This window comes from Ptychodera flava, chromosome 10 (genome assembly GCF_041260155.1).
Source record: "Ptychodera flava strain L36383 chromosome 10, AS_Pfla_20210202, whole genome shotgun sequence".
Lineage (NCBI taxonomy): Eukaryota > Metazoa > Hemichordata > Enteropneusta > Ptychoderidae > Ptychodera > Ptychodera flava.
In genome coordinates, this window is record NC_091937.1 from 28,355,085 (window position 1) to 28,369,371 (window position 14,287).

At 39.4% G+C, this 14,287-nt stretch overlaps 2 protein-coding genes across 2 annotated transcripts in view; both read left to right on the top strand.

Annotated features, from left to right (window-relative positions):
- Positions 1–14,287, top strand: part of LOC139142401 (betaine--homocysteine S-methyltransferase 1-like) — a 97,154-nt gene that overhangs the window by 38,075 nt on the left and 44,792 nt on the right. The window lies entirely within an intron of this gene.
- The window catches only part of LOC139142394 (zinc finger protein 665-like), a 30,543-nt gene continuing 24,884 nt past the window's right edge, over positions 8,629–14,287 (top strand). Inside the window, exon 1 of the mRNA XM_070712312.1 lies at positions 8,629–8,916. Within this exon, the coding sequence (XP_070568413.1) occupies positions 8,802–8,916 (115 nt within the window). The 5' untranslated portion in view covers positions 8,629–8,801. The remainder of the gene's footprint in view (positions 8,917–14,287) is intronic.

The following is a 14,287-nucleotide window of genomic DNA, read 5'->3' on the forward strand; positions in this document are numbered from 1 at the left end:
TAATTTGACTTGTTTGAAATTGAATTCGGAATAAAACTCAGCTTCGTTCTCACAGCTATACACTTTGGGACACGTAAACGACGGCCTGATGGCAGGTTCTCATAAAATCTACTTAAAATGTGATTTTGATCCTTTAAAATCTCTCTTGCCTTTATCTTTATGCGTCGGATATATAGATCACTGAGATGATTGCTAAGCTGATTTCTGCGACAAATATCAAGGTATATCTTAGCTGAATTGCTTCCTAGAGAAGGATAAGGAAGGATAAGTTTCTTTCGTTATATAAAGTGTAAATTTCATTGAAAGCCAAAGTGACCACCCAATATCAACTATTACCACACAAATGGATGCCACAAAAACATTGAGTCGTATCGTTACCAACCAAGCATTCTTGAGACCTATTTTGTTGTGTTTGGTCAGGTTTTATTGGTCGCATGACCATTACTTGTTTTCTGAGCTGGATTCATCTTACATCTAATGGAGGGATTTTATCCTGCGTTCTGTTATAATAGTTGCCTAAAAAATTACACCATATCTTAATTTATCCAGCATCTTCGACACAAGCTTGTATGTGTTTGGGTTTGTTTGAGAGGTCACGGAATTCACATTTTCGTTCATATAAATTGTCAAACCATCCAGTTAAATTAAAATATAATGAACTGTATCTTCCCATACAACATGAAGGGTCATTTTATCATTTGCCCATCAACCACAATAAATGAGTTTCAGTTATTCTAGGCGACTTTGCAGAGCATGCATTTGCACTTGCATAAAAGTGACTCGTTTGGTCATCTTTTAGTCAACCTTAGTGATCTGTCTTGTTTATGTTTGCAACAACTTAGTCATTCAGATCACTTTTAGGAGGATCTTTAATGGTGCTGCCCTTTAAATATTTGACCGCAAGTGGGTGTGGTAGAGGCCTTCTATGATTACTTTTATCACAGCGGGCATGGTTTTCTGATTTGACAATGAAGATACTTGTCTTTTGCCACTTTTGACATTCAGGTTTCATCCGTCAGACGTTGTACCTTAAGCTTTGCAACCGTCATGCTGCAAAAAAGTCTCTAGTTCCTGCTATAGTGTCATTCATAGGCAGCAGGAATGCCAACCTCTTGTGTTTGACACCAATTCAGAGCACTTTGAGCAGTTTAATTGCATTCCAAACACCAATGTTAGATTTAGTGAGGTGTGAGATCTATCTATGCCAATCAAGCATTCGTAAGACCTATTTTGATGAGTATGGTCATGTTTTATTAGTCGCAGAATTTGAATCTCTAGTTATCTGACCTGAAAAACAACTTTCAAGAACATTACAAAAAGAAGGAGTTTATCTTATAATGCTGATAATGGTGTCACAAATATTACATCATGTCTCTATTTACTGAGTAGCTTGCGAAAGCAATTTTTGCGTCTTTGGATACATTTGAAGGGTGAATTGTATTTAAACTGTACAATCCAACATATATATTAAAAGAGAAGTCAAAACATCATCCATGCACTTATGACAGTTGCAAAACAGGCATGTAGTCTTAACTTATATTACATTGATCATCTTTGAGATTGATTCTTAATCTTTGGCCACATTTTAGGTATCGAGGAACCCACTTTTCAAATTACATGAGCTGTTTATGTACCATTTATAAATTAAATGAAAATATGGTCTCTGGAATAGCAGCCATATCATTTAATATGTAATACATCAGCCGACCGAGTATTTAATAAAATAGATTTTGGTGGCATTTGATGGCACGTTTTATAATACTTATCTGTAACAATGTACCTAAATACTCATTTACAATTTTTCGACCAGAAAATATGGAGGGCCACCTGCACATCTATTAGGAATGAATTTATGCACTTCTGAAGGAGATGGTTAGCCTTTACTCAAAGTTAAAGTGCAAAGTGATTTGACTGATTCATCTTTCAGCCAACCGAAGTCGCAGAAATCCGTTTGAGACCTCGGATCGTTGTTCACTTTACGGGCTGTTCCTTATTCAAATATATAAAGTTAAGTGAAGTAAAGTAAGCCTTTATTGAATGGACACTGTAAAACAAAACTTGACCATTAAGTGCATAGTATCATCAAGAGCAACTGGAAGCTTCAGATCAAAAGTCCTTTGAATAACAATTTGCGAGACTAAAACCTCGGTGTTATTCGTAGTTTCGTCATAGACTACAATGTACAGTGGATTAACATTTTCAGTGAAATTACAAAATCAAATTTCTTGCTCACACATGCACCTTAGCCACCGTAGTCTAATCAAGCATATTGATATTAATAATCAAGGGTCAAATACTCTGATTTCGCTAGTTTTTTGTATTGCACAAAAATTGTTCATAGTTTCCTCATAGACTGCAATATATAGCGGATCAACATTTTTAGCGAATTTCAAGAATCAAATTTCTTGTACATATATGCACGTGTGACCATCCTCTTCTGATTAAGTACAATAATGTCAATTGTTATATGCACAAACATTGCTAGTTTTGTATTGGGGAAAAATTATTCACAGTTTTGTAATAGACCTACATTTATATTGGATCAACATTTTCGGCGAAATTCCAAAATTAAATTTTTTGTACACATGTGCACTTGTAAACACCCCATGCTAATCAAGTACATTTATATCAGTTATCAAACGTCTATATATAAACTAGCAATATCTGTTCATATATTGAAAAGAGAAATGAGAATCAGACATTATAACTTAGTATTGATGTCCGATAAACAATTTTAGATACTAATGGCGGATTGTAAGTGATTTATGGAGAAAAAATCTGATAAAAATCAGACAGGTAGACTTCAATGAACATTTATAAGTAAAATTGCACATTGTTGGATACTTTTGAAAATTGTGCAATCATTAAATTTACACACAACCCCAGTATTGCCTGGTAGTTGCCAAAAGTAATACAAATAAGAAAATCTGTCGATGTATGACGATTTTTAGCTTCCCTGTCATCGATGAGGAGCTTATCAAATTGATTTATTTACCGTCGTCGTCCGTCGTCGTCGTCTGTCTGTCGGGTCTCCGCCGCATCTAGTAACAATTGTCTTCTCCTCTGAAACATAGGGGATTGCCTACATGTCCGTCCCCAGGTTGGGGTGAAGATAGAGGTGTCTTGGTCTCAGCACAGATTTCGTCTTGGTATTGTTTATTTTATTTTAATACGTTTGACTATGATATGCATTTCAAATAAAGATTTATACTGCCCACTTTTGATGTCTTGGTCTTATGGTTGTGTGACGATTTCTTTTTCTCCTTCGGCGTCTCACGTATTTGTCCTTCGATAATCTTACGTGAAGATTTGTCACTTTATTGCATCTATTATATGATGCGTTTGGTTGACTGATGCGCCAAAGCAAACAATGGCAAATTACTAACCTGTAGACGCTGTCATCAGATTATCACCAAATTAACTTTGACAAAGTCAACAACGAATGCACTAGATGCAATAATTGTAGCCTTGGTTGGCCGTGGGGATTGGCGTTCTGTCGTGCGACTCGCGTCTTGCCAAACCAAGGCAAGGCGCGAGCCGCACGACAAAAGCCCAATCCCCACGGCCAACCAAGGCTACAAATATTGCAGCTACGAACGCACCAGCAAGGTATAACAGAAAGGCAGCCCAGGATATGGGGATTGCAGCAGGTGCGAGTAGTTTTGTTCTTGAGGTAATCGATCTCGGATATATATTGCTACTTAGGGAAGTACCACCCCTAACTGAATTGAGAAACAATGCATCGGTTGTAAACATAGCGATTTTTGTATCTGCCGAAATAAGTAAGTTGATTGCTGAAAGGCTGTATTTCGAAATCTCTGACTAAACCGCATATCGTTAACCCACTGTCGGTAGCAGTGAACCGACACGGTAAGTGCAGGTTGGTGCTTGACTGTCGTGCTATCAATATGTTTATTGAAATGTGAATACATAAAGGTTATTCAGCAGTTACTTGAAAAGGGTTTTTATTTAAAAACGTTCGACATCGAAATTTTCTCTAGTCATGCATGTATTTGGGATTCGCCTGGGATTTTGGAAATGGCGTTGAATATTTTCATTTTAATGTTTTAAGCTTGGCGTTTCAACTGCGCAGTATATTATTGCGAAAGTACCGAGAACTCATGATGGTTCGGTACTGGCGGGGACAAGATATTGTGACAATGGTATCGCAGGTGCATGCTGCGATACTGAACGAAGTTGAAAGTTTCTCAGTACAAATCAAAGGAGATTTATCATGCTTCAGGTTTCTTATCGCTCAGGATAAATGTATTTGGATACCACAGCAGATAGTACCGTGGCTAGGTTAGGGGTGGACCATTTGATATCCTGGGGGGGGGGGGCTTGGAAGATTTTGGGGAAAAAAGATGCCAGGTGGAGTTGCTCGAAAAAAAAAATCTTGCTTTAAGTGGCTGATGGAAAAACAATTATTGACCATTGCGACTCGGAAAAAAAATCTTGGCTATTGTTCGATGCACACTGCAGCATCAATAAAAATCAAGCAGTAGCTCTGGAGTTTTATAAAGCATAAACCATTTCAAGCTTGAGGAACAATAACTTAGAATTTATTAAACGAGGAACTGAAATAAATACACAAACAAAAACACTGAAAACTTGTCAAAAGTTACAGCTACTATCACTGTAGCTTTCAGCAACTGAAAACAAGAACTCGTCTGGAACAAAACCAATAAATATTTGTCGAAAAATAAAGCAAAACACCAAAACTTTAATAAAGTCTCAAGGACACTGTGCTCTTTTGATTTGAATTGGTAATAGTACATACAAGTTCTCATACTGATTGAGTTCAACAGACATCTGGTCAGCCAGGGAGCAATATGTCATATGGAAAAGTTCAATCGTCAGTATTTTGTATGAAGTCACACAATCATTGTTCCTTTTCAACTATAGTGTCAACAATGTCATTCAATATTTCTTTTGCAACTTGCTAAGGGAACCGTCATTATTTATGGCCTGGGGGGTCGGAGGAATCTGAGGGGGGTCACTCAAAAAATCGAAAGCCACAAGGGGGGGTTGCTCAAAAGTGGAGAACAAGAAGGGGGGGGCTACTCAATTTTGTTGATATGTACTGAAGCATTTAGTGAATACGGCTAGTTTTCAATCGGGTTCGAACCCACAACATATGGCATCAGTCGCCTAGCGGAGAGGCCACAGAGAGTCCCGCTCGGCTAAATCTCCACTCCCAAAAAAGAGTGGTTCAAGTTATGAATTAATATAACAATAATAGTAGCAATATGTATGCTTGAGATATGTATGTTCATACCCGGTATATGTACACACACACCCACACACATATTATATATATATATATATATATATATATATATATATATATATATATATATATATATATATATATATATATATATATATATCATAATACAGGTGGTTTCAAGTAGAAACTAAATCTCATTACACTATGTGTTTCACGTTATTGTGATCTTCAGACGAAAATGATCAGCTATTCGACGTGGCAAGCCTATGTTAAGTGAACTGGAATATAAGTTTTGGAATACTGTCTCAGATTTCTGTTCCTTTGAGTTTTTATACAAAAAAAATCTGAAAAAAATACTCCCAAAGTGCCACCAAATAACACCATTTTAATCTCTATTTTTCAAAAGCTCCAACGGCAGGAGGGGGGACACCCCCCCTCCTGACCCCCCGGGCCGCTTGTGGTCTTCCCCTCTAGTCAAAAAACCTACGAAGAACACTGCATGTCATCAGCCCCTGTCGCAGCAATGGAAACTCTTTCCAACACAGACCTATACCACAGGGTTTAATCAGGGTCTGTACAGTGCAGTGTTGTCCTTATATTTAAAAGTAGCCGGGCAATTCAAGAAAGTAGCCGGGTGGACTGCGACGGAGCGAAGCTACCGAGGGGCGAGTGAGCGTAGCGAATGAGGGGGGGGGAGAGCGCGAGAGGGGGTGTCCCCCCTCTCGCAAGGCGAAAAATGAAATTTTGGAGTGGAAATGGTGTTCTCTGGTGGTATCTGAGGTGACATTTAGCTGAGACTGAAACAGTACTTTTGTTGTGTGTCTTAGACGTGGCTCACATACAACAAAATAAACAAACATGATTTTGTTTTGTTTGTATTATTTATGACACACTTATGGTTTTATTTCCATTGAAGATTTAACATTTAATCTTAAATCACCTGCAGTCTGCTAATTTCATTGCTCATTTCCCAAAATGAGGTTGGAAAATTCAAAATACCGACAGTATTCTAATAAAAACACATTCGCTGTTGTTTAAAAAAAACATCGGTAAGATAATTCACTGTTACAGTGTTCGCATTTACGCAAAAAAAATGCGTATATCGAAAACTCATAACAATTAAAAAATGCGTAGAGAGTCGATCCAATGCGTAATAATATTACGCATTGGATTGAGTCTCGACGCATTTTTTTATTATGAGTTATAATACGCAAACAATAATTGTAAAATGTTTGCGAAAGCACTCTCCGCGACTTAGTCTCGCATTGCCAGACCTCGAACCTGCATGCGGCGCGAGCGGCGAAGCTGTCCCCAAATTTGATCAAAGCAGATATGCAGCATGGCGTCGGAAGGAAACAACTCTATTTTCTTCAAATTTGCTCCACAAGTCCGTGAAAAAATGATTCAGAGGGTCATCGAAATACACTATCGGGCAACCCAACATGGAGAACATGGAGAGGCGCAGTGAAATTGAACCCATGCCGGAATGCACGACGTATAACAACACGGGATCAGCACCACAGTGAAGCCGTGAGGCGTGACGATGATGCTCGGTCGGCAACGGTCGGCAACACACATGCCTGTGACCATGGATTCTAGTACGTAAAAATAATCAATGAAAAAAATACCCATTCAAATAAACAGTTGGTTCTAAAAAATTCAGTTCTAGCTCACTGTTTTTAAATCTACAAAAATGCGTCGCTATTGCTCTGAGAATAACTTGATTTGTTGAGAAGATCATACTCGTACTGACGTTGGCAGCCAGCGCGGCGGAGGAAAACTAGCTGCGTCATGAACTTCGAATCGTCGATCAAAATCACATCTTTTCGGCGCTTTTTTCTCTCACAAATTTAGCGAAATTGAAGTTTTTCATACATAAACTAAATGTATTGTTGGAATCAAGTATAGCTTTCGAACGGGCTTTCTTCGGGAAAAAAATATTCCATCGGCAAGGTGCCGGTGGCCGACGCCACATTTCATTTTACGCTATCGTTAAAAATGACCTAAGATGACCTTCATACTAATCAAACCAATTACACTGCTCGTAACAAAGACAACACCATAGGCGCGTCCATCAGCCAATCACACTATTTAACAAATAAAAGATCGGACTCAAAAAGCCACAAACGGGTATTTAGAAACTGTTTTATGTTTGTGCAGTTCCATGCGGGGAAAGGGGTCGCGAAACTGCTAATCGTACGTGTGCCGTCTAACAGCTGGCAGTGCAATCCCGAAATTACAGGTCTATAAAATAATCTAATGACGTTAAAAGTAGCCGGGAAAAAATGCAAAACAGCCGGGTTATTTACCCGGCACCCGGCTTCTAAGGGACCACACTGACAGGCCTCGCAGCTGCCATCCATTTTACTGTATATATATTAACTTTCCCATTTTTTTCGGGGGGGGGGGTTCACTCAAAATTTCTGTACCAGAGAGGGGGGGGGGGGTACTCAAACACGTCATGGTTGGCAGGGGGGGTTACTCAAAATTTTGGGGTTTCTAAAGCAATTCCTCCGACCCCCCTAGGCCGTAAATAATGACGGCTCCCAAATATCACTCAAACCAGGACACTTGTCAGACAATGACATATTTTTTTCAAACACAAGTAAATGCCATAAATGTACATGATTTTACAAATATATGTAGGATACCATCATCTCTTCTGATGACACCAGTGATGTTCCCAGAAAAGTTTTCACTGTAAGTTTGTTAATGCAGTAATCAGGTTGTTTGATTTGTATTTTCAGTAGTGTGTTACCCATGGTATAAATAAGATCTATAAACTGATATTTTTGATATTTTTGTAAAGTGAATCAAAAATGTATATGTATTTACATATCTTTATTTAGTTTCTTGAATATAGTCTGTGTGCGATAGAACAGCATCTTGTTACTGGGTGTGAAAAACCAAGCAAACAAACATTGCACCGAAATTTGGTAAAAAAAAATATCTCGAGGAAGGAAAGTGAAAAAAAAGTTGCTAGCATATGCCCTGTAGAAAAAAAAAAATTCATGGTGAAGCAGGTGGGAAAAAAAATAATGGCTCTCCACCAATCTTCCAAGCCCCCCCCCCCCAGGATATTAAATGGTGCACCCCTTACGTTACAATGTACTTGGTGTCTACTTATATTTCCAAGAGGGACAAATTAGCCTAAACGAGTTTTGTCAGCGATATCCAATAAGGTGATACATTACGTTGCAAAGAAAGGCAACTGTGTGCTTTAGCCTAAAGCTACCACCTCTGGCTGTTCCATCATTAATGAATGAATTGAGTGAAACGTAATTCATTTATTAGAATTAGAGTTTAGAGAAGACGCGAGTCTATCCGCCGTATACGGTATACCATGATGGGAGACACGGTTCTTGAGCAAAGCGCCCCCGACGGATGTTTCAAAGTTCAGATAAGAGGAATAGAGGTCACAAGTTCATATCACATAACCAAAGCTTGGTGAACAGCTTCCTACTATACACATGTAGCCGCTGTTTGACGCCGTCTCAGAATTGAATTTTACGCCCCTCTGAAATATGTTTGCAGCAAAATTTGTACTTTAAAGACGAAGTCGACGGAAATAATGAAGAAGGACTGTTTTCTATCGGATTTGGATCCCTGTGAGAGAACAAACAACAATGGCGGCGGTGGCAATGAATTCAATAACAACTGTGATGTCCTACTACTAAGTCCACAAGGTATGATCCATGTAAAGCGGACGTGAAACACCCGCATAGTCCACAATCGCTTGTGTTCAGGTTCACGTTGGACAGTCCCTGTGATCCACAAAAGGGGTACTGTTTCAGGGTCAAAGGAGTCTGTTGTTCGTTGTGTACCTGACGTCAAAACACAATGGACGCGCCTCGCAGTTTAGCTCTGTGTTCCAGGGCTGTGGGAAGTCTAGGGCCTCTCCGTCGTCTTTTGGCCTTCGCCGAAGTCCAAAAAGAAGACGGAGAGACCCCATAGGCAGTGTGTTACCGGTTACCACGTTTATAGGCTATAACTGCAGAAATGTAGTTCATAGACCCTCGAGGGTTTGGTCTATGTGTAGCTTGAGGCATTACTAGCTGTGGACAGTGTGGAAACGCAGCTATCTGTTGGCGCATGTAGCGTGCATCGCTATGCGGGTCATCTAAAGGTCAACCCCGCCACCGATAGCTGCGGGCCAACTGGCGGCGAAAATGGGTCCATTACGACGACACCACTTGTGTCGGAACTTTTAACGGCAAAATAAACCAAAGTGAGTGTAATTCGATAAAATGACCTATACCTGTCTGAACTCTGATTATTGCTCATTGCCTGACTCCTTTTGTGAACAAAATCTCTGGTTCGTGTACGTAATTCGGCTGATTTTCCAAGGAGTACTAAAGATTTTTACTCTGACCGGCCGTCATGCTATTCACGTTCGAACGCGCGACGTCCTTATTAGCATATCAATAGAAGTCAAAGTACGCTTCTGGAGTGAAAATCTTGAGTGCTCCTTGGGAAATCAGCAATGAGCAATAATCAGAGTTCAGGCAGGTATAGGTCATTTTATCGAATTACACTCACTTTGATATATTTTGCCGTTCAAAATTCCAACACAAGTGATGTCGTCGTAATCGACCCATGCATTTTCACCGCTAGTTGGCACACAGCTATCCGTGGCGGGGTTTACCTTTTGATGACCTGCATAGCGACGCACGCTAGCCCGCCAACAGACAGCTGCGTTTCCACAGCTAGAGGCATTACCTGGGTACAGTATTTGGGTAGGGTGGCGGTACATGACTGCACAGCTGATGAGGCCACAGCCCTGGCACGTAGCTACATTGACACAGACATGATCGGAGGCACGAGTAAAGAATACAGGAGACATCACAATATGCGAACTAAAAGGGATTTTGTCTTAGGAGCTCTAATGTGGTCAGATATGTGAACTTCATAGGTTACTAACAATATTCCAACAAATTACTTTGTGCAAACCGTAATCTTCAGTCTTGCCCATACAACATACATGATCAATGCTTTCACTGTATGTTTGGGCAAGACTGAAGATTAGGGAGCATTTGTTTTTTACGAGGGGGGCTCAATGGAACTTGAGCGACAAATGAAATGTGAAAAGCGACCCCTTCCAAATCAAATTTCTAAAATTTGCCCCCCCCCCCCCCATATTTATCAATTGTAAAATGTGAACCACCCAAAAAATTCATCAGATTTAATTCATTAACCCTTCACACCCTATGGCTCTAGGCTGAAAAATTAGTCCCTTCAATAGTGTTTGAAAGAAAAACAGTGACAAAACAGTTACCTACCCCAATTTCCATGCTCAAAAAACAGCGGCCCTCACCCAGATGTAACAGTTTCTCATAAACAGTCCGGGTTATGTCCATGTAGAGGATAGTAGGGAAGAGCCAATGGCGTACCGTATATGTAATGAAATTAAGGCAAGAACCAATCACGTACTGTATATGTAACAAGGGTCAAAGGTTACGTTGGTTCACTTTGTTCAGATCGCGATATGACCTGACAGATCCACCGATCGAGTGAGACTGTTGGCTACCCGGAAGTATCTTAGCTCCAGTCGATTGGCGACGTTCTACCGTGTTAAAAATTGTAAGATTTCTTCAAGAATAGTTTTCTGAGTTTCTTAACCCTTGACCATATTCGACAAAGAGTTATTGGACGTTTTTCGTTCTCTTTTTCAGCTTTTGGTTAACTTCTCGGTGATTGATCCGGCGCGCGTTTTTCTGAGCGAAGGGTCAATCGTACCGGGCAACGCATGGTGATCGAAAAAATCGTGCTCCATCGTGCTCCGATGACCGACTAAAACAGTTGACCCATCTTTGCAAAGCTTGAAACATTCTCCATACTGCAGATGGCAAGTTAAATTGAAATTTGACCAAAAGTAGGCGATATTTGGCGACAAATAACTTACTACATAGATTTACAAGGGACAAATGTTGATTTCTAGGAGCCGTACCCGGCCAGGAAATTCATCCAAATAAGTAATTTTCAATGTACTAACCACTTGTGTCGGTCACCATCTCGGCCGCACTGAACATTGTGCGTAACGTCTACATCTAAAAACTACCCAGTGCTAAAAATAAAGGGCGAAATCAAGCCGAAAAGTTCCAAACTCGTTGCAATGTACGAGCCAAGGTTTGCATGGTTAAGTATTCATGACGTTGGCGGCAGCAGGTTCGCTGATTGGTCAATCGTACTATCCTCTCTATGGACATAACCCGGACTGATAAACACAATCTACACATGATCTTGTGTACCTCTATGCTCCTTACTAGCACAAAATAAACCGGAAAATTCAAATGCACATGAATATCACAAGCACCGGCACTATGCCTGTACTAGCATTAGTCTTGCAAGGGTCCAGCTGCTAAAATTGCAACTCAGGGGCGACCGTGCGCAGTCTTTTTCTGATGTTTCACAGACCACAATGTATAGAGAATCAACATTTTTGGTGAAATTTCAAAATCAAATTTCTTGCCCATACATTAACTTGTAATCGCCCTAGTCTAATCAAGTACACTAATATCAATAATCAATAGTACATAAATACACAGATTTACCTAGTTTTGGTATTGGAAAAAAAATATTCATAGTTTCTTCATAGACCAACATGTATAGTAAATCAACGTCTTGGTGAAATTCCAAAATCCAATTTCTTGCACAAACATCCACTTGGAACCACCCTAGTCTAATCAAGTACATTAATATCAATAATCAAGCAACACAAATACACAGATGTAGCTAGTTTGTATTGGAAAAATATTATCCATAGTTTCCTCAGACAAGATAGTGAATCAACATTTCTGTTAAATTCCAAAAACAAATTTCTTTCTCACACATGCACCTTTAACTACTCTTGTCTAATCGAGTACATTAATATTAATAATCAAGAGTCTATAAATGCACACATTTAGCTAGTTTTGTATTAAAAAAATAATTCATAGTTTCCTCATAAACTACCAATAGATTATGTGTGGAGGATCAAGCAACATTTCGGTGAAATTCCAAAGTCAATTTTTTTTCCATAACTCCATACAAACCTTTGTTAAATTTGAGCCCCCTTCCGATCCTTGATTGTAAAATTTGACCCTCTCTGAAAAACGGTTTCGTAAAAACTCACCCCCCCCCGATTTCCACTGACCCCCATCCCTTTAAAAAACGAATGCTCCCTTAGGGGACACAAAGTAACACATTTGATAGAATACTGGAAGTCACACTGTCCTGTCACTTTTATCAAGAACAGGATAGTGTGACTTCCAGAGTTTTTATCAAATATGTAGTGCAGTATTTTCATATTGGTTAGTCATCAAATAAGTTAAAGAGCTATGTTAAAACGTTTTAATGTTTACAAGAAAGTGATGAATGAGGTGGGCCAGAAGGTTGGTGGAATTGTGAAAGTTGAGGTTAGGGGAGAACCATTTGATTTCGGGGGGGGGGGGGGGGGGGGGGTTATGGAGGAAGTGGGTATGGGAGCAAATTTTTTTTTCCTGTCGGAGTGACAGCAATTTTTTTTTTCTACAGTCAGACTTGCATCAATTTTTTTTTTCTAATGGGGTAGCAGTGCAAATTTTTTTTTATCATCAAGTTTGTAAAGTGTTGTATATAAGGGAGCCGTCATTATTTATGGCCTGAAACTCCGAAATTTCGAGTGCCCCCCCCCCCCCCCCCCTTCGCCAACCATGATGAATTTTAGTAACCTCCCTCTCTAACTCTGAAATTTTGACTGATCCCCCACTTAGAAAAGTTAAATACCAATACATGTAATTATAAAATTTACAAAATACAGCAACAGTAAAGACCTTTCAAATCCTGATGTACCCTGCTAGACTATCATCAGTTATCTCATGATGGTTCAAAAAAGGTGAACACATCAAAGTGAAATTCAAAGTCACAATAAAATAAAGATATAAAAGATTACGCAGTATCTAACCATATAGTATATTGTTTAATTTGGATGGATATTATGACAGGGTTCTCACTAGGGAATCTGACCGGGCAGAATTTGAAAGTACAGGGGGAGAACATACGAGAGACTTAGGGGGAAAGTGTCACAGGGGCTTTCCCCTATCTTGCATGGAAAAACATAAGATATTGATATGTGCAATGGTGCAGTCTGGTGCAATCTGAGAGGTGTTTTTAGTCCTTTGTGCCCTGTGGGCACAAAGTACTAATGTGATGACGCGGCCTCTGTTGTCGCATACATGTACAGTGGGCCGTATGCTGTGGACGCAGGTATCTCAGAAACGCTTCAGTAACTTCTTCTGAAATTTGGTCTAGTGGTCACTTGGGCATGTATCTCAAACGGTCTTTTTTGTTTTTTTGATTGAATCATTTTAAAGTCACTTTTTTAGCTTTTTTGTGAAAACCACTATTTTCAATTTTTCCTCGAAACCACTGATGTGATAATTGTGATATTTGGCATGGGTGTTTGTATAGTTTAAATGCCGTCAGAAATGTTCAAAATTCGGTGATACATGCCTTGTATTATTTTTAAACAATATTTTTATCCATTTTTATTTTATATTTACTTGATTTTGACTCGCTTTCGCTAAAGCTACCGTCTGCGCATGCGCACAACTGTAGGACAAAATCTGAGTTGAAGAATCGAAACGGACGCCATCTTGTTTCTCGGTCTGGGCATATTTTTTACGTTGTAAACGTTTCACTGTGTATTTCAATATGTTCTATAGTTATGAAGTTGACAGTGATGCACTTTTGCGGCTGTCGTGTATTTTTTGGTACGAAATGCGCCTTTGATCGACTGAAGAATGATGGTCTCCGTAGGCGATAAACACCGGTACCGGCAGGCATATTAGTTCTGCTGAGGAAGTAATCCAATGGCCTGTATAGGTCAGGGGCTCACATAGGGGAGAACCACTTGATTTCTGGGGAGTATGGAGGATTTTGAGAAAAAAATTGTCACCAGGTGAAATAAAAAAAAAAATTAAGCCTGTAATGGCTTCAGAAAAAAAATTCTCATAACAGACAGAAATAAAAAAGGAATTGTCACAATGCACTTGAAATGAGCAAAATTTTGGAAACTTCATTCTCATGTATTCTTTGCTG